At 38.9% G+C, this 20,280-nt stretch overlaps 1 protein-coding gene across 1 annotated transcript; it reads left to right on the top strand.

The window, feature by feature from the left end:
• The first annotated feature begins 1,290 nt into the window (after window positions 1-1,290).
• suclg1 (succinate-CoA ligase GDP/ADP-forming subunit alph) lies at window positions 1,291-19,241 on the top strand. Its single transcript, XM_071904297.1, has 9 exons — window positions 1,291-1,361; window positions 3,611-3,711; window positions 6,288-6,404; window positions 6,681-6,893; window positions 7,650-7,707; window positions 8,483-8,566; window positions 9,303-9,454; window positions 13,906-14,094; window positions 18,787-19,241. The coding sequence occupies exons 1-9, from the start codon at window positions 1,328-1,330 to the stop codon at window positions 18,811-18,813; spliced, it is 975 nt and encodes a 324-aa protein (XP_071760398.1). The 5' UTR covers window positions 1,291-1,327; the 3' UTR covers window positions 18,814-19,241.
• The last annotated feature ends 1,039 nt before the right edge of the window (window positions 19,242-20,280 follow it).

The following is a 20,280-nucleotide window of genomic DNA, read 5'->3' as shown; positions in this document are numbered from 1 at the left end:
TGCCTTAAAAAAAAAATATTGTCTGAGATGTTTATATGGGCAGACCATGTGACAGGTAAACATATTTTTTGCATGCTGTTTAAGGGTGTAAAACTTTTGTTTTCATTAATATTTGTCAACATTGAAGTAGCCTATAACCGACCTGTATTTTGAGTTAGGAAAAAGTTTATTTTCCATTCGCTAGCCAAACTCTTAAAGAATAAATGTGATTATACATAAAACTTGCATTGGGGCTTAAACACACCACTTCTCAATTGACCTGACAGACTAGAGACACTCTTGTTCACAATCACAGCAATAGCCAGTGAAACTTTATGAGTGCACATCGTCGCATGTCTACCGTGTTCAATGGAGAGGGACAATGACAGTTCAATTAATGTTGTAAACATTAATTGTTTAATTAATTAATTTGCTCCCCAAATGGTACCACAGAGCCGATCTGTGACCTATAGGCTAGTATTATACAGTACTACTTCATTGACACTGTATATGAGACTAATTTTAATGGATTCATAGAAGGTTTATCTAAAGTTATATCCAAATAAGCTTTATATTGTAGACTTATTCCCATGAAATCATTGTAGTTATGGTCACCTCTTACATATTTTCCAATTAATTATCCATAGAGCTAGCCTATACATTGGTATGAGTTAAGAAATGTAGAGGTGTGGTGGCAATTTTTCGCATAATCATCACTACTAATTAAACAGGGCAGATTAATGTGTAGACTAAATCCTCACGTTGCATCTTTAAACAAACAAGAGCAAATGATATTCTCAGCAATAAATATGACCAAATCATTATTCATTCAACCCTGATAATTATTGTGGATACAACAGATTTCAAGATACAAACAAACTGAGAAAATCTGAAATTGTCAATTGACAAAATATCCATTTCAGTGAAACTTTAATTTGAGCGAGGGAATCGGGATAGCATATGCAAATAGACTACTGAATTTAATGTATGCCCTTTTAACTTCTATCCATGTGGTTGATGCGCCCTCTAGTGTTGGCAACCTTAAGTTTCACTTATTGTGTAGAGAACTTCATTACCCAGAATCCATTGTGATTACAAGTCAGGCTTTATATTTTGCCTGAAATAATTTGAATGTCATTGAATGTCTTGTGTACTACATTTACAGCTTATGGCTAAAAAATCGAATAACAGTCAATATCGATAAATTCAGCATTTTCGGAGCTTATTTAGAAACGTTAACATGTTTGTGACTTGTTTTGAAGATCCGGACTTCACCGGGATATTTGTAGTCAGCTAACAGCTTTGTATCAGGTCCACAGCCTCCAGTGTCATTGGTGAATGACCGAAGATGTCGCATAGCAGGTTGTTTGCAAGGCTGCTTTGTAAGTATTTTAACTAATTCCTAAAATTATTCATAATTTTTTTCTGACAGTTTAGTTTGTGCCACAGAAACGCACTCATGGGCACGGTTGTGCACACTGGACGAGCTCTGTAGGCCACAAAGTCTTGCCATGGTCTGCAAACCTTGCTGTGTCTATCTGTCAGTTAGCTAGCATGCTAGGTGTCCTGCCAACATTCTTTGCTGGTGGAACTCGGCTAAAGTTAGCCAGCTAGCTAGCTTCACGTTAACGTTAGACAGTAACCTAACTTTAGCCTCGTCCCAGGCCAGAGCAAGTGTTGAACTTTGACCTCCTATGTCCTTTTGACTTAATGTAGTATATCCATTTATTTTGAACGATTAGTGCGAACATTTAGTTGTTTTGTCTGAGTAATGTTTAGTCTTCATTTAGCGTTATCTAGGGAGCAGCTGCATGCTTGCTGCTCGGTGATTAGATTTGACAGCTGAGCCAGTCAAATTGTTTTGTTGGTCACATTGGTTTGCATGGTGCTGTTTTGACAAGGCATTTGCAAGGGCAGTCAGTGACCGATCAATTGGCGTCAGTGGTTTGTATCAAAAGATACGAGTTTAAAAACTGTCAGTTACTTTGTTAGGATATTGAGCTGAATAGGGCACGTGAACTTTGCTATAGTGTCACTGATGAGTTGTTGAAATGAGGCAGTGTAAAGAGACCAAAGTTCAGCCACTGAGACGAGTACTGCTGGTTGCTCCCATTAAACATGTTGTCTTCCAACTCAAATGCTGTTCTGTAATATGTCTGTAAAACAAGCGAAAACTACACATTTTGGTGACAAACTACACACCTCTTGCTACACATTATGATCATTTGAGCATCTGTATCTCTGGGTTTATATGAGGTGAATTAAAAACGTTTTAAGACCTTTTTAATGCCAGTTCAAATAAAATGTAAGACCACTGTCATCCCCAAATAAGCCTGAAGAGTAAAACAAAAAAAACAAAAAAAACAAAAAAAAACCCAATAAAAAGTATACATCTGCACAACCAGGGTAATTTCTCACTATAAACTAGTGTGTAGGAACAACTACATTTTTAAGACCTCTGAAACCTTATTTAAGACTCAAACACAACATTTTACCATATATTGGCGACTGCAGTTTTTCATTGTGATGTTCTACATGGTGCAGGGTGTTGCTAGTGTTACCTGTAAGGCAAGGCATGGTCTTGTCAGTTGTCTTTTTGTCATTTTCTACCGTAATTGGAAACCCAACATGCTGCCACACAGCAGTCTTAAAACTTGACAGGGCGTCTTCAATTTCAGTTTCGCTTGAGTCCATCTTGTCACCTGCGTCGTCGTCACAGTAGTTCAGCTGGGCCCACTGGAAGTGTGGTGACCCAAGCTACAACTTGCTAGCCATACACTCTCTAACCCTAACAATGCAAAAGAGAAAATCATTCTGAATCTCATTTTGTAGACATTATACAGCAGCTGAAATTGTTGAAATTGTTTCAACTCCACAGTGCATATCGTCAAACTTTTGTATCTTTGTTGTCATGTGTAATTTTGTGTCAAAAGCTTTCGTCACATCCCTGGAAATCAGTTAACTACAGTAACGTCTACAGTCACTTCTAGAGGGTTTGATTAGACTTACTGTGGTCTTGGAAGTGTTAAATTTGCCACTGATGTGCCAACTGACTGTGGTTGACACCATGTCAGCTAAAGCAGCTAACTGTTTTAATGGCAAAATCTAAAATCCTATTCATTTCCATTGTGCAAATTAGCTACACAGAGCTAAGCACATATATGGTCACAGTTACAGTAGAAAGTCGGAGAGAGGCTAAAATGGTTCTTCAGTAACAATAAAAGATAAAGCAGAGGGACTGTTGCCAAAACACTGGTAGTGATCAAAGTCTAAAGAATCATTTTGTCTGAGGAAAGGTGAATAGAAAGTCCTGATTTTCAACTTTTGGCAATTTGCTATGGTATAAAAAGTAAGAAAATAAGAAAATTATGAGGTTGTCCATTATTGAAAAATTATGTAATAATCTGCTTTTTGTTGAGGGCCCTTGACCTCCAAACCATGTATCATTTTTTGATAACAGCACACCTTGATGTACCCCTTACATAATGCGTACAGTGATTTTGCCCTTTCTCTGTCAACAAGTGGATAGAAAGGTTTCATCCTTTGTATATGACTTTGGTGGTTTATTGATATTTGGAGAAATGTCAGCCAAAATCTCACTGTGTTGTCCTTTTCTCTTTTTTTGTTTCAGTGCAGCAGAGTGGAGTCAGGCACTGCTATACAGCTTCAAGGAAGAACCTGTACATCGACAAGAACACCAAGGTCATCTGCCAAGGGTTCACAGGGAAGCAGGTTTGCATAGACAACTTTTGACGTTTCACACCATCGACTCACAGTTTTTTTGTTTGTTTTGTTTTATTCCTCCTCCCCAGTCACGCAGTCAGAGCAGCTTATTGTACTCTTGTTGTGACACCAGCGTATTTCCTTGCTACTTGCACACACCCCAAACCCTCGTTTCTCTGTGCATCTATGCCCTGTGTGACTAACAGGACCAGAGAGGCAGCGTTATTTATGATTTCCATCAGTTTTTACTTCACTTTCAAATTTGGTTTCCATTTTAGTGTACTTCCAAGTTATTTTTAGGTGTTTTAGTTTAGTTCTTAATTTTCGTAAATGATCAGTTTTAGCTTTTTATTTTATTTTAGTGAAAAGTTTAGTATTTTAACAGTCATGCCTGAATGGCATGTGTTGGTATCACAAGTTTTGTTTACATGCTGAAAATTGTTCTTGGATGGGAATATTAGTTATCTATATATTGATAATGTATTGTTGTTGTAGCTATAGTTGGTCTGGGTCCATTCAATAAAATATTTTTTTTTCTATATATGCCAATAATGAAAATAACTAAAAGTGAAGATAATTGAGCTTTGTTTTTATTTTATTTTAGTTCTTGAGGCAGAATATTAAAGTTTCAGTTTTTACTTTGACTTCAGTCTTGGTTTTAGTCAATTATAATAACTTTGTGTGGCGGATGAGTATTAATCACCCAGATTGTTTTTCAAGAGCATGAAAGATTGCAGGTGATTGTCTTTGAACCACGTCCAGTCAGGAAGAATAAAAATATTGGCAACTGTGTTCAGCAAGCTAGAAACTTTGACTTTACAGATTTATACCCCTCCTCTATCCTTATGCACATTTCATTTTTCATCTTCCCCTTTCTCTTCAACATAATAAAGGGTTGTTAAATATAGTTCTAATGAACACTTGGGGTAATTAGAAAAGGATGAGTAATGAAGCGAGTGCTATCGAGTGCACATTGACTTGTCTTTCTGGCTTGATAAGCAAACCATTTTTCAAATTTATTGTCCCAACATTAGCAAGAATAGTGTCTGGCAAAAAGAGCAAAGTTAGCAGGGCAAAGGAATACTGCATAGAAATGATAGAATATTACAATTGGGGGTGAAAAATGCTGATTCATAGTTTCTAATTCCTCTTAACAGCGCCAGTTATCATTTTTACATTAGGGTCATTCATTTGCACTTGTTGTAGTCATGACCTTTGAGTACTTGATGTACATTGTTTCAACATCTTCTGTAATTATTAACTCTCGCTGATAGGATTTCCTTAGCTGAAAATCAATTATAGAACACCTTGATGCACTAATTTTCTCAGAAAGTTATTTTACAAGATTTACAAGATTTCACTCCGCACAGTTTTACCTCCCAAAAATACATTCCATTCCCTTAGTGTTATCGTAACTTTACCTTGTTCACTCTGGTTTTAAGGCCATGACGGTGAAATTTGTACCAAATACAGAACAAAACACTATCAATGACAAATACCAACAGTTGGTGCTGAAATTACCAACACCAGTATTTTGTATTAACTTATAAAAACAATACAGTCCTTAATATAGTATACTGGCCTAACAGAAATATGTATGTAGTCTGTAAGTATGCAGAAAGAAGTATGTAGAAGATAACATTCTGCTACATTTCATCTGCACTCTAGTATAAGCATGGACACATTTGTAGTCACACTATTGTTTTCTGTGGTTATTAAATTTCACTTGTGCTTACTGGCACATTGACTCTTGAGGTCTTTACTTCCTTGAAAGTACAGTATACACCCAACAAATGTGCTTTAGAAAGAGTGGAAACAAAAAGTGGACAGCTCATGATAGTAACGACATTTGAAACAATAAGGCCATATCATGTGTTGACTATATTTATTCTCTATACTGGATTTCTCTAGGTGTCAGGAGCTATATTTCCACTCAACCGTTAAAAGAATTTTAAGCAAACTTCTGAAATGTCACAAAAAGTGAAAAGCGAATTAGGTGCGTTTCCATCAGCTAGGTTGAAGCGAATAAATGGGCTTCCTGAATGTCGGGTGGGAAAAAAAATCCACCAACTATGGCAATGCAACCGTGACGAGCGCCTTATAGCCTACATGGGAGCAACAGCTTGTAAGACATTTCTGGGAGATATGTTACAGTCCACTTTTGAATTTTTGAATTATTGTGCAAGGAGATTGAACTAAGCTTACATAATTATTTATTTGACAAGTGCATTTCCATCGCTGTTCATTACATATTTTATCAATGAGAAACCTTTCCTCCCCAAGCGAGTGTAAAAACCTTTTTGCAATATTTGCCCTTTCCATTTAGCTTTTGTAATTTGATGCATCATAATTTGCATAAAAATACTTGGATGGGAACCCAGTTTATGCCAGCCTCACTTCTCTGGCTATCCCTTTGGCAGACATCACTCTGCACAAGTGATTAATCCTGGATGGCAGCATATCTCCTCCTTCCTCTCTACTGTCTGTAATGATATCTCAAGGTTGACGCTGCAAGTGTGGCTGCACCCCACTCCATTACACACACACACACACACACACAAACACTGACTCTTCTGTCTTTCTAGGGGACGTTCCACAGTCAGCAGTCTATTGACTATGGCTCCCAGTTGGTCGGAGGTGTTTCCCCAGGTAAGGGGGGCAAGACGCACCTCGGCCTGCCAGTCTTCAATTCTGTCAAGGAGGTACGTTCGCCCCCATAATTGTCTGTGGTTGTTCCTTTGAAGTTCTTTGATATCTGAAGTAGCTCATGTGGAGTTTGAAAGCAGTTGTGGAAAAATGTATTAAAAAAATACGTGAAATCTTTAGAATAAATCTGACAAATTTGCAGCAAATAGACCCTGAAGGACTATGAAGCTCTACAAATGATTTTTTTTTTAAAGAAACATTAGGTGGCACTATTTCATAACTTTAGAATTTCCGTTTTAATGCACCTCCCCTGCCTTCACTCTTTGCTCCAGGCGAGGGAGGGCACCGGGGCACACGCCACGGTGATTTATGTGCCCCCTCCGTTTGCGGCAGCAGCCATCATCGAGGCCATTGACGCAGAGATGCCCCTGGTGGTGTGCATCACCGAGGGCATCCCCCAGCAGGACATGGTGCGAGTCAAACATAAGCTGCTGCGCCAGGGCACCACCCGCCTCATAGGCCCCAACTGCCCAGGAGTCATCAACGTAAGAGCACACACACACACACACACACACACACACACACACACACACACACACAGGCTTGACTGGAGTGAGTGAGTGTGGGACTGTATGAGTCTTGTGACAACCAAAATTTTGACTTTACAAGGTACCAATACCAGGCATCGAAATAGACAACTGAAGCTGCTTTTTAGGGGAGGAGGGGGATGGTGTTGGATGGAGGACTGAAAGCAGAAATTTCCTCTCCGAATCCAGGGATAATTTGCAGACTTAACACACTAATATACCGTTACCTCCTTAGAATAATAAATGAGAATGAAGCACAGTCATAGTCAAACCTAAAAGGAGCATGATTTTCTCTTAGTGTTGTAAAATAGGCAATCTGTGGTATTGGTAACAGTTAGTAGGTTCGATATCAAACGGGCACTGTAACTATTGTTGGTATCTGTCTGGATTTTAAGGTATTGCAAATTTTGAATTTTGAAGTTTTCTTCTTGCTTATGAGAATTTGTACTGAGGCAATACATTGACTGTGTTCGGATTTATTTAAAACGAGCTGATGGCATGTAAAAAAAAGTTACATTCTAATTTATTCTATTGTGTAATGGAATATGTCAGTCAGTAAAGAAAGCTATCAAACTGGTAATGATTTTGTTCTGTAGCAGTAACGGAACAGTGATATCCAGCAGTAGTAGTAAAGTAAAAAAAGAAAGTGTATGTATGTGTCTGAGTGTAATAATGCCTCCATTTCAATTAAATTTTGAAATGTTTTATTTGCAGCCTGGAGAATGCAAGATTGGGATCATGCCAGGCCATATTCACAAGAAAGGAAGAATTGGTATGATTACCTAAACTGTTCATGAAATGTATTAAATTATAAATGATAGCCTAGTCAGAATTATATTGTTTCAGGTTGGATTCTCTTTTTTAAATTTTACTTACTACTACAAAACAGAAGTTCTGTATTGACTTGTATGTTTCAGTAGAGAATACTCACTGACTGACAGCTTACATGTGTGTATCTACAAACAGAACGTCAATTGCTGGCTCGATGTTCTCCAATAATTGTCCCAGTCTCTGAATGACTTCAGTGTGTGATGGAATAGAAGGAAATTAAAGCATAGCTAAGCTTCACTAGCGCACAAAGAGTAGCGTTCCTGGCAAGGGTTTCCTCTTATGTGCCTATTCAAGATGAAGCTACTTTTATTATAGATGAAGCCGCCACCATTGTTGGCTCCTCACAGTTTTTCTTCTCCCAGACAGCAGACGGCTCGATTAGCTGTGTGTGCTGCTGCTCGTCCGTGGACCTTTGCAGACAGTCTGTTTTATAGTCAAATCAACTGACATCACTTCCACTGTATAGACAGAGCAACTGGTATAGAGCTGCTCTATGGTGCAGTAATCCCTTTTGCTTTTGCTGGCATGCTGAACCGAAGGCAAAGACCAGAATATAAATTCTTTTGAAATGCAGCAGCAGTTCTTTTCCTTCTGTCGCCCCTCTCATATGTTATAGGCCTGGTACTTGATTGGAGCAGTATTTTAATAGTTAAGGTTTATTTGTTGTTGTTTTTCCAAATATGACATAATAAAATTATCCTTGCTTATTATTTTAGGCATTGTGTCTAGATCGGGTACCCTGACATATGAAGCTGTGCACCAAACTACACAAGTCGGCCTGGGCCAATCACTCTGCATTGGTAAGCTACCGGTGACCTGTGTCATACTGAATATGAATTAAAATATGTGCTGTTTGGTGGAGCTGGAATGTACCAAATTTATGATTGGACCATAACGATTTGGAAAAAGTCGTGCTTTGGTGGATGTTTGCTGATAAGCAAGGCAACATTAAACTGCCAGATTTCAAAATGGTGTCTGACATGACATTCTGTCCCATACAGAGATGAAGGGAGATTGGCATGTATCTGGTCTAGGGGCAAATACACCGTTAAACAAAGTGTTGTTCATTTTAAGGTGATTTTGAAAAGTAAAAATGAAAAATCTTGTTCCCATGACCTCAATTCCTTTTAACACTGTTGATTTCTATATTTTGCTTATGAATATTTATTGCCGATGATGTTATGATGATCAGACCACTAGACGCAAGAGGAGCTGGCACTCAACAATGGAAGAAAACACTCGTCAAACTGAGATATTGGAATATAAAACGATGTTTATTCTACATCCAAAAAATACCATGTCTTGTTCTCAGATCAAATAATGCAAACATTGCAAAATGTTTTCCAGCTACCCCATCATCAGTACAAAATATCCATTGTGCTGTTTTGATCATCAGACCACACCGTGCATACAAGCTTCACCTGCTTCTTATTCTACTCACAGGCTGAAGAGTCACCTGAATATCAAATAAATACAGGAATTATCCTTTGAGAGTCTTGAATTGGGCACCACAAGTGTTTGGTTTGTCTTGTCCAGGTATTGGCGGTGATCCATTCAACGGCACAAACTTCATCGATTGTCTGGAGGTGTTCCTGCAGGATCCCAAGACAGACGGCATCATCCTTATCGGAGAAATCGGTGGCAACGCAGAGGAGAATGCAGCAGATTACCTCAAACAGCACAACTCTGTAAGGGTATACACACACAGGATCCCCCATTATTCTCACTTCAGTCTCCTTATAATATGCTATGCTACAGCTGCAGCCAAACGTATTTGTTCAGATTAACTATTAGTCATGCCCTTTCAAATCTATCAGCTGTAGTGAACGCTGCAAACCATCATACAGCGAGGACAAGGTAGAACAACTGAGTATCCTTTCATTGTGATTATAGCCCCAGGCTTTCGCTCCGGAAGATGGGAGATGGGATGAAGTTGTGATTCACAGGGCATGTTCCAGAGATTTCCGTTCACAGAGCAGTTTACCACCATCACTTTTGCGATGCACACACGTGACGGGGTGGGAGGGTGAGGGTGGCTTATGTAGCTAAGTGGCTAAGAACTTTCAAGTGACGTTCTTCACTTCAGTGGGCCTGTACTTGGGATTTTGCTACTCGCAGATGACTTTTACTCTCTGTTAATTTTGCTGCGCGTGTGTGTTTGTTTTTGTGTGTGTGAGAGAGAGAGAGTGTGTGTTTAAGGTGCTGTGGAGCTGAGAAATGGATTTGATTTGCTTTCAGCTGCCCTAATGCATGCAAATCTCCCCCTGGCGTCTCAGGAGAATAACTTCTCTCACTCAACGTATAAAGTACAAACACCCCCCACCTAATCACCCAGAGTGTTGACAACTAGGGACCATTCAAATGAAACACTAACATGCATGAAAAAGCCCAGCAGAGCGTGGGAGTGAGCAGCAGATCTCCCACTGAAAGTCGATTGTGTAGAACATTGTACACAAAATGGTTTAGTTAGACCTTTTTAAGTGGTCGACAGTAGCACAAAGAAAGCTCAAAACGAAGGTATTGTTTTGTGAAGACATCATTTTACTTTGGTGCAAACTGCAGTCTTCTTTAATTTGAATACATTTATATTCAAGTCATCAATACAGTAACCTAGGGCAGGTCCCATGTGTGAATGTGTGGAACCGTATGAATGTGAAGCAGGGTGTTGCTGGCAAAGAGAAAGTGTGCTCAGTCAGCTTTCCTCGAATAAATAAAGGTAAAATAAATAAATACAGCCGCAAGTGGCCATTAGCAAGGTCCAAGCTAATGGGGCAAATGATTTGACAGTGAGAATATAAGCTTGATTCATCATTTTGGAAAAGTTCTACATCTCAGCGATAGAACATTTCAGTGAAAGTCCTGTGACTGCAGGTGAAATGGTGCCTGACATATTGCCATTTGAAAAATTGCCAATTTGTCCTGATGTTTGAAATATTCAGCATTATTAAATGTGGTCTGACACATTTTGGGGCACTTTGCAAACAGGTATGTGAAGTTTGGAAAGTCAGGCATTAAACATTTAGGAAATCTGCCTCCTTTCCTATTTGTATCTTTGTCGTCAACTTCTTTTGTGTGTCAAGGCCAAATGGTTACAAGTATCAACATTCTGTGATACGAAGATGATATAGGCAGTTGAAATATGCTGTGTGTAACATTTGGTGGAGATAAAATAATTTTTTTTAAATAGTTGCTATTGCAAGGTTAGCCTGAAAAAAACGAATGTGGAATGAAGCATTTAGGAATTATGCCTCACTTCCTGTTTGCGTGTCTTCGCCGTCAACTTCATTTGTGCACCACTGGCAAACAGTTGTGATTTTCATATCTCTGGGTAATAGCTGACATCTAAGAAGTCTATATATGCTGTGCCTTAAAAAAAAAATTGTTGGATCAACTCTGCTTGAGCCAGGAATCTGAGGAGAGAAAAATATGATTCTAGACCTTATGGTTCAGGAGTTATTGGCCGAAACGTAAAGTTTCCTGTTATAGTGCCACCATGTGGCCGATCGGTGAAAAATCCTGACAAAAACAATAGGGTTTCAGCCGTATGAGATTGAACCCCGTAAAAAAACATTTTAGTGTAGGCCTAGACTGGGTGCTAGACTTTCTCTCACTCTGAATGGGGAAGTTTAACAGGTTTGCCTGCTAAAAAGACGGAAAAGCCTATTAATGAGCCTTTTTATGAGATCTCTAGCACATTGATTTGTTGTAAAGATGAACTTTTGTAAACACATTATCTTTTAAATGAGTCCCCAGCACAGCACCTTGAGCACGCTAGAGAAATCAATCAAAATGTCCCGCACCCATGTACAATGAAACATTTTACAGTGCATTTAGAGGATGAATAGGAACAAAATGATCTTGGGCTGTTTTGATCACAAATCAAAACCTCCCTTGAGTTTTTTGGTGTGTGTCATCAAAGTCATCTTTCATTTCACGGGGTCTTTAAGAAGATGCATATCACATTAACTTGACAAATCCTGCCCTACTGGACAGATTATATATACTGTAGAATGCACAGTGGGAAAGACACATTACACCAAAAGGCACGACTTTTCCACTTAATGTCAAGAAGTATCGATCCCATTATGAATGTAACAAATTAGCTACTGGAGACTGTTCATCTATGGACATCGGAATTCTGTAAAATTCAATAACTAGCCTTATATTTTCCACCAGGTTCCGCTGTCAGATTTTATGGTGGAGGGAATATTTCAAGGTTCAGTCTTTGCATCAGTGTCTTGAAAGCTTGCCAACATAACATGGTCTCATATGTCACCAAAGGTCTGCCTATCATTTCTGGAGACTCACAGTCTTCTGTAGCTTTCTGAAGTCAGAAATAAGTTTTATATGGAAAGACTGTATTACAATTTGCTTCATGCATTTAAAGTAGGTTGGAGTATTTGGCACCTAAGCTACCGTGAAGGTTTACTGAAATTTTTCCATTTCAACCTCTTGACATTTAGCCCAGGCTCTCTCCATTGAGCTGAGCTAAGCCCTTGTAATTCAGTGGAAACAAACACTGAAAACTAACACAGATTGTAGTCTGGGGAGACTTGGGTTAGAAGAAGTACGTGTTGGTGTGCTCCATGTGTATGCACACATGCCAGCTTTATTAATAAGTACCTGTCGTGTATATAGGGGCTTATAATTGTCTCAGCTTGGCATCTTAATCTTACAAATATAATGCCTCACCCTGGAGCAGGCTGTGTTTTGTTTTAGAGCTAAGGCCTCCTCCAGCCCTGTTGGCACACAGAGAAGTGGGGGAAACCACCCTGTATGGTCTCATAATTAAAGCAATATATCTCAACTGCTAACAGTGGAAGACAAAAGACAGGAAAAAGGAATGGTAATATGACTCCCCTCCCTTTATGCGCTGTTGGTACTTAGTATCCAGGGAGGCAGGGATTAATAGAGTAATTAAACCCCATTCTGTTTAGGTAGATTTAAGACTTGATTCACACTAGGGTGGTTCATTTACTCAAAACGTGGATGACTTCAGAATACTAAAGATGAGATGGAGCTGGAGTTTGGTGCTGCTTCGTTTGGTGCGTGCATTTTCACTGGCTGTAACAGTGGCATGTCATACATTTAGAGCACCTTGAAGTGAAATGCCTTTTCTTCTTTCTTCATCTCTCTACTCTTAATTTAATTTCCCTGTTCGCTGTTCAAGTGTTAATATGGCTCATTAGCAGTGTATTGCTAGCCAAGGTCTTTTCAGTTTGCCCTGGCAGATGAGCATTTTGATAGTTCTTAAACAATTATCCAAAGTCATTGCCAATTTATATTAGCGGTTGCCATCTCGTTCCTGCCAGCGTCAGGTTTGAATTTGGAACTAAGATGGCAGCAGAGGTATATGGGCCTTTTTAAAGGATCTCGCCACGTTCCTTGGGTTGTTGAACACACCACATCTTAACCCTCCGATAACAGTCTGCCAGACGAGGTACTGGCTCCCTTGAACGCCCAGGACCAAGCATGTGTGTGTGTGTGTGTGTGTCCTCTACAATTATGATGTTATTGCTAAGTATGAAATATTAGCTATTGCATACACGCACACGCACACACTCCCTCCGTCCCGCTAGCTGGCTTACTTCAGATTATGATGTTATTGCTGAAGATGAAATATTAGCTCTCTTCACCTTGGAAATGATCTCAACTGTTGAATGTAACTATCCATCAGTGAGCAAGCAGCACAGACAGGCGCTGAGCTAATCAGTGCCTGCATGACTAATTACCATCTCAGAAATGAGATGATATGAAATGGCAGGAGCCTGAGCCCCTATCTGGTCACACATCCACCCATGCAATTAAATGGCTTGATTGACCCTTTGTTTTAAATAATGCAGGCTGAGACAGAGATAACTGGTCAGACAAGCCTGTTATCCGGGGGGTTTGGTAATGGGAGGACATGGAATGTTTTATTTCTAATGAATGTGTAGAATGCAGGTGCAGGAAAAAAAAAAAAAAGTGTTTCTCTATTTTTGTCCCTTTCTTCCTTGCATCCTTGTTGTTGCTTTGCCAACATTGCTCCCACATTCTCACACGTTCTTCTGATCTCATTCTCCTGTTCTGTCCCTTGCACCCAATTTCACTTCTCATGTTTTTGCTTTACCTTTCTCTCCCTCCTCGCTGCTGTGCTCAGGGTGCCAAGGCCAAGCCTGTGGTGTCCTTCATTGCGGGGTTAACTGCTCCTCCTGGCCGTAGGATGGGCCATGCCGGTGCCATCATCGCCGGTGGAAAGGGCGGAGCCAAAGAGAAGATTGCAGCCCTCCAGTCGGCTGGGGTTGTGGTCAGCATGTCCCCTGCACAGCTAGGCAGCACTATATTCAAGGTGAGGCCTTTCTCCAGAACACTGAGATAATGTCATATGCAAAAGCCAATATTCTTATGCAAAACATACAAGAAAGAAATATTGGGGTGTGCAGGACCACGCATTTTCAAGTTTATAGATTTATCAAAGATTTAACTTGAAATTAATCATGGTGAGTTATAGCATTATCATTTGACAGTGTATTTATAATCCAGTTTCAGCAAGAATATCCATAGTTATCTTTAGAGACGTCTGCATTATTCAAGTGTCATACATCTGCGTTTGGCATCCCCACTATTACATGCGCATGCACTTTTGAAAATGCCAAGGGACAAGGTAATATTCTCTAAATCAGTGGTTTCCAGTCCTGGTCCTCAGGATCCAGAGCCCTGTTGGTTTTTATTCTAGCCATCTAATCAGGAGCTATTTTACACCGAATGCAATTAACTACCTGGTAGGATAGAAAACCAGCAGTACTCTGGGTCCTGAGGACCAGGATTGAAAACCACTGCTCTAAATAATGTGTCAGTCTATGTAAAATATAATTCAAAATGTGATGTTCAAATGTTCCCCTCACTTTTAAAACAGGAAACATAGCAGAGGCTTTGCAGAGTTAATTTTCCTCTTATCCATCAGGCTTCTCCACTCTGTCCAATGTTAATTCTCTTCCTTCCCTCATCCATCAATCTCCTCCAATCTTTGTCCCTGTCTGCATTCCTCTTCTTGCCTGTAGCTTCATTCATTTTCTCAAACAATCTTTCTATGGTCGCTGCCAAATTAAAATGCAACACAACTCAGGGTACACAACAGGTAATTTGACACATCAAAACAGGAAAAACTGACTTTCAAATGAGGCATAACCAAATAAAAAACTTTTGGGACCCACATTTTGCTCAAAACTTTTGCTTTAGTGATGAAAATGATAGAAAAGTGATTTACTTGATCTTTAAAAATCTTACCGTTTTTTTTATTACAGTGGCCTGTAATTTGGACAAATTATAACATCACCTTTTCACAATAGAGACTGTAAACTGGCTGATTAGAGCAGAGATCCAACAGAAACGTCTAGTGAAGAGGTAATGTCACAAGGCAAAATACTGTAATGGCAATATTGCTTTGCCATTTGGTTATACCGCTTTTTTTGGCTTGAGAACAAAATGTCTTGCGACGCCGGCCACTGAATCGCAGCACCGTCGTCCTTCACTGAGCAGCTGAAAATGCGAGCAGGTTTACTGGGCACCGGAATTCATTTTTGCTGGGAAGTAGCAAGGTTGAGATTGAACTTTTAATACGCGATAAAGAAAGGCAACAGAGAAGGGCAGAAATTAATAAACGTTTGTTGACAGTGGCTGAGCTGGCGCCACTGCCTCTTTATTTCAATTTATCACTAGGGAAGCACTTTTAACAAGATGTATAAAAAGTGAAAGCATGTATTACACCCATTCATCATCTTATACTTTCATTACCAGTGCTGGCACAACTGCACACAGATATAGATTCACACGCATTTTTTTCCAAAGTTTAATTTATAATCATTGTGCATAATGATGAAAAACGTGTTCTCTGGTTGTTAATTTTGCAGCCCATTGTGTTCATACATCTCTGTTAATCTCATTGACCACTCTAATCGAAGTACTAACACATAAGAGAAGCAAGTAAACATAATGCTTTGGGTGTGGGCAGCATGATAACCTGCATATAGAGCTCAACACAACATGCCATAAATATAAAGCAGTTTATTTATCAGAGAGTAAAATGTGTGTATCCACCATGGTGCCAACATGCATTGACATATTTTATCAGAGTTAATGAATGACAAATATAGCTACAGTATATGATTTTTGTTACAATCATTATGAAATTGTGCGCAGGCAAAATGAACTTTGTGTGTACAACGTAGAGCCTATCAACTTCCCCAACTGGCCATAAACAGTGGTTGATGTCCCATTATTTTCTCATTTTACACATGATTTCTCTCTCAATGCATTCATTCTTGATAAGAAAAGCAAAAAAAGCAAGTTCATGCATCGTCAACTGTGTATTTATTTTGAATCAAGGAAAAGAGGGTATTATTTTGAGGCATTACTAGTAAAATGAAATGTTTGATGACAAGCAGTAATAATGCTGGAAGTTCTGAGTTGTACATCATCGAGATGAACACATTGCTGAAGATGCTATTGTCTTCTCGGTTACATCAGCACATCATTGCACAGCAACATAATTCATCGTAATGATAACTACAGATACACACTGCCCATTCTGCTATATGCAGGGTACAGCTAACTGGCATTGCTACCACTCTCCCTGTAAACATTACAACATTTTCAGATTTTACCATTTTACAATTTGTTGAAAACAAAATACGGTAGCAAATAATAATATACAGGCTAACAAAAAGACAAAATAGGTGCTTAGATTTGATTCAGACAACCTATACACTACAATTTTGGATGGAAATCTTGAGCTTTTCCTACTTTGCACTTCTTTATGCGTTTCTATTTCAGAAACGCATAAATTACCAAATATGATCAGTAATTCACATTTTCATATTTCTTTCTTTTTTTTTAATTGAAATACAGGCAAAATGTCATACATTGAACGCAAATACAACATGTAATACTTCTTTCCAATGTCATTCCTGGTGCAAGGACAAGATACCAAACGACAACATATTGATCTAACTAGGACTTAATAAATATGCAAGGTAGACAAATTATCAAGTCAAGTTTATTTATATAGCCCTTCATCACAAAGCATGTCTCTATAGACTTTACAGAGAATGAGAGTACCTAGCTCTAACTAATCAATCAGTCACAAACCAAGATGATGCAATACAGTATTCAAACAAAATAAAACGAGGAAAAAAAACAAAGCACAAGAGACAAAAATTACGACCTATAACTTTAATGAACTTGTTTATAAGATATTTAGAAGATATCTATAATTAGACATACAGAAAACATAACTTTTATATAAACCTTGCTGTAAGAGCCTTCTTTTTTGCTTATTGTCTTTCCTTTGCATTTGGCAATACTATATAATCATAATACAACTCTGAATTACTTCACAATGAAGCTTGCATGCACACGAGTACATGTTCATGCAAGTGTGTGGGCAGATGGAGGTAAACGCATTTACACTTCAGGTTGTTTTTGTTTGTTCAATAAATCCCCCAACTCAAAACCTGAGAGTGGTGTACACATGATACCTCTGGTGTGTGCACTCCTCGTACATCTGGCCCCAGCTGTGGAGAAGTTATCATTATTGCTAGCTTGTAAATGGTTTCATTTTCTTTCACCCTGTCTTTTTCACTTTCCCAAATTTCAATTCACACGAGTATTTTCAACCACCCTTTTGAGTGGCACCCTCTATTTTCCTCATTTTACTCCCCCCTCTTCCTCTTGACTTGTGTTGTCGAGCCCTCTCCATCTCAGGCTTCTCTCCTGCCCTCTTCTATATTTGGCTCTTGACTCTGTCTCACACAAAATGTCTCTTTTTTTCCTCTGTCACAAACACCCCTGCACTTACCTAGGCTCTATGATTCGTCTCTTGTACCCTTGAGTTACTGTCTGCTCTCTTAGATCATCAAAGCATATGCCTGCATATGTCATGCGCACCCTCTTCCTCCCTTTCTCTTGTCACTCATCCCATCCCATTACTCCCTCCTTTCGTCCTCTCCTCTCATTTTCTCCATGCTTTTCTGTTTCACATCTGGGGTGAATTGATAGATATATGCCTGCTTTGCCCCTAGACACTGGATCCTGTGCCACACCCCCCTTTACCCCACCGCTTCTCATCTGTCAAGAGAATGCCAGTGGACAAGGGGACAGCCATGTTGCACCCGCCCCCATCCACCCATCCACCCACCCAAACGTCTCCTCTTTCATTCTGTCTTTCTCATAAAGTCAAGGGTAGAGAGACTGGTGTTGCCTCCTAAGTGTTTCAGATATCTTACAGCGGTGGTGCAGAGTAGAAACATGAGCGCGTTTTCCCCTCAAGGTGGCAGTAGGCCTCCAGGTACCCACAAGTCATTTAGCATGGGCCAACATGTGCATGAGTGTGTGTGTGTGTGTGTGTGTGTGTTCTGTAGACCTGATAAATGACATTTGCATAAAGGTTTTTTTTCCTGCGGAATGGGAATTCTTTGGGGAACGACATATTCTATCATCCTGCGGTTTGTTTGATATTTTGCAAATTGAATATGTAAATAGCTACATCCTGTTTAATGGCTAACATAATGCTCTGTCATTTGTTGTCACATGGTTGGACTCTTTACTGATACACACAGTAACTATAACCTAACCTAAATTCTAATTATCCCTTCTGACCAGGAGGTGTGTCTGTGGCATGTGAAGCTCATATATACTTGTCAGAATTTGAAAAGTGGATTAAAATGAGATTTGTGGACGTGTGCTCTTCATCAATCACAGCAAATTAAGCTGTTTTAGCACTGGGAACAACGTAAACTTACTGACACACATACATGCGACAGGATTTGCCTCCCCAGGAAAAAAAACACACACACAAAAAAAAAAAAAACAGCCATCAGGAAATCCAAGCACTAGCTACCTCTGTTTCTCCTCAACAGCAGATCTGATGCTCAAGATCAAAATAAGCTGTGCAAATTCTCCATGAATAAATCATCCTCTTATGTCTCTCTCACTTTATTTCACTCGTTATTTCTTTCTCTCTTTCTGTTGTCCATCTCCGTAGGAGTTTGAGAAGAGGAAGATGTTGTAAATTGTGCAAGAAGGCATCCGACTTTCACCCTCCTGCCCCGAATTGAGATGAACAGGCTGATTCTTGAGGTGGCTATGCCCTACAGTGTCTATAAACCCTGTTAAGTTCAACTACCATACGCACATGCAGTGTTTATATTGTAATTTCTCTTTCTGCTATGAACTTGTACCTTACACACAAACAGAATAAATAATACTGTCTTAATGGTATCCTATAACTCATTGTACACAATGTAAAAGCTTATATAGTAGAAGTTGTGTTATTTTTTTTTTTTTCTCCGTACAATGTCTTTTTAGTCAACGGCTGGAGGAGAGATGCCATGGTAACCTTGGTGATCTGTTTCTTTCTATTATACTCCTACTGTAAGACGTATTCCATCACTCATTTACACTGGCTGTCCATCTGAATAAGAAATATTTCTCAAATCATTTTTTTCTGCTGTGTTGTGCTTATACTTTCACATGGCATGTTTGAGATGCACACATTCTGGATGTAGTCTCCTTATAGAATGAGCCTGTCTGATAAGTCTGAATTCCTTGTCTTCGCCTTTTGAGGCATACGAAAGGAGTTTAGAATTTGACATAATATGCAACGGAGCAAGTAGTATCACATGTCATAAGTTTAATCTAACCCATTCATTCAATATGGAGCATGAGCATACCAATGTCTCTCAAAGTTACATATTTTATCTACAGTAACTGACAGATAAATGACACTACTGATTTTGCTTCCTTAAAAAATGCTTAAATATTTACGTCCTCAGAAGTAAAGTGTCCTACTGAGGGACAATGGTAAATTAATTCCTAATGTATGGATCATGGGTTTGTGTAATCACTGGTAAAATATTCAAGAAAACGATTAGGATGAAGACGATGGATTATAATCCATCAATACATTCCAAAATGTCAAACTCCCCACTCACAGTCCCATTGGTTGATTAAGAAAACTGCAAAAGCCAAAGCCTAACATGTAAAATTACAGTATTTGGTTATAATAATACCTCTACATACCTACCTTAAAAGGCTATTTAGTAGGAATTTATCTTTTCTATCCTTAACAACACTTACAAATTGGGTTGAGACTAGTTTTAGGACAACTACATTCTGCCTGGATGGTGTTTTTACTGAACATTGGTCTGAAAACATTCAGAGCTTTAATTGAATTCTTGTTCAGTGGAATGTATTTCAATATCCCTGCTATAACTTTTAATTAAATGAATTTACTTTCAAGTACAGCATGACTATTGCTCTTAACCCTTGTTCATAGATGAAACTTGTTTTGTTTTGGACACAGCTGACCTTCAACATTCTGATAATGGAAGTAGATTTGAAGTGAATCGCCCGCTTTTCAGTACATCTAAAATTATAAATATATGACCCTGTGTACACAAGTCAATAGTAAAGGAAAAAAATCTGGTTAGCTGCTAATTAAGATGGACCTCCAAGTTCCACAAATACCTATAGGTTA

The sequence above is a fragment of the Centroberyx gerrardi genome, chromosome 3, assembly GCF_048128805.1.
Source record: "Centroberyx gerrardi isolate f3 chromosome 3, fCenGer3.hap1.cur.20231027, whole genome shotgun sequence".
Classification (NCBI taxonomy): Eukaryota; Metazoa; Chordata; class Actinopteri; order Beryciformes; family Berycidae; genus Centroberyx; species Centroberyx gerrardi.
Note: the sequence above shows the minus strand (reverse complement) of the source record. Positions and strands in the feature narration are given on the sequence as shown.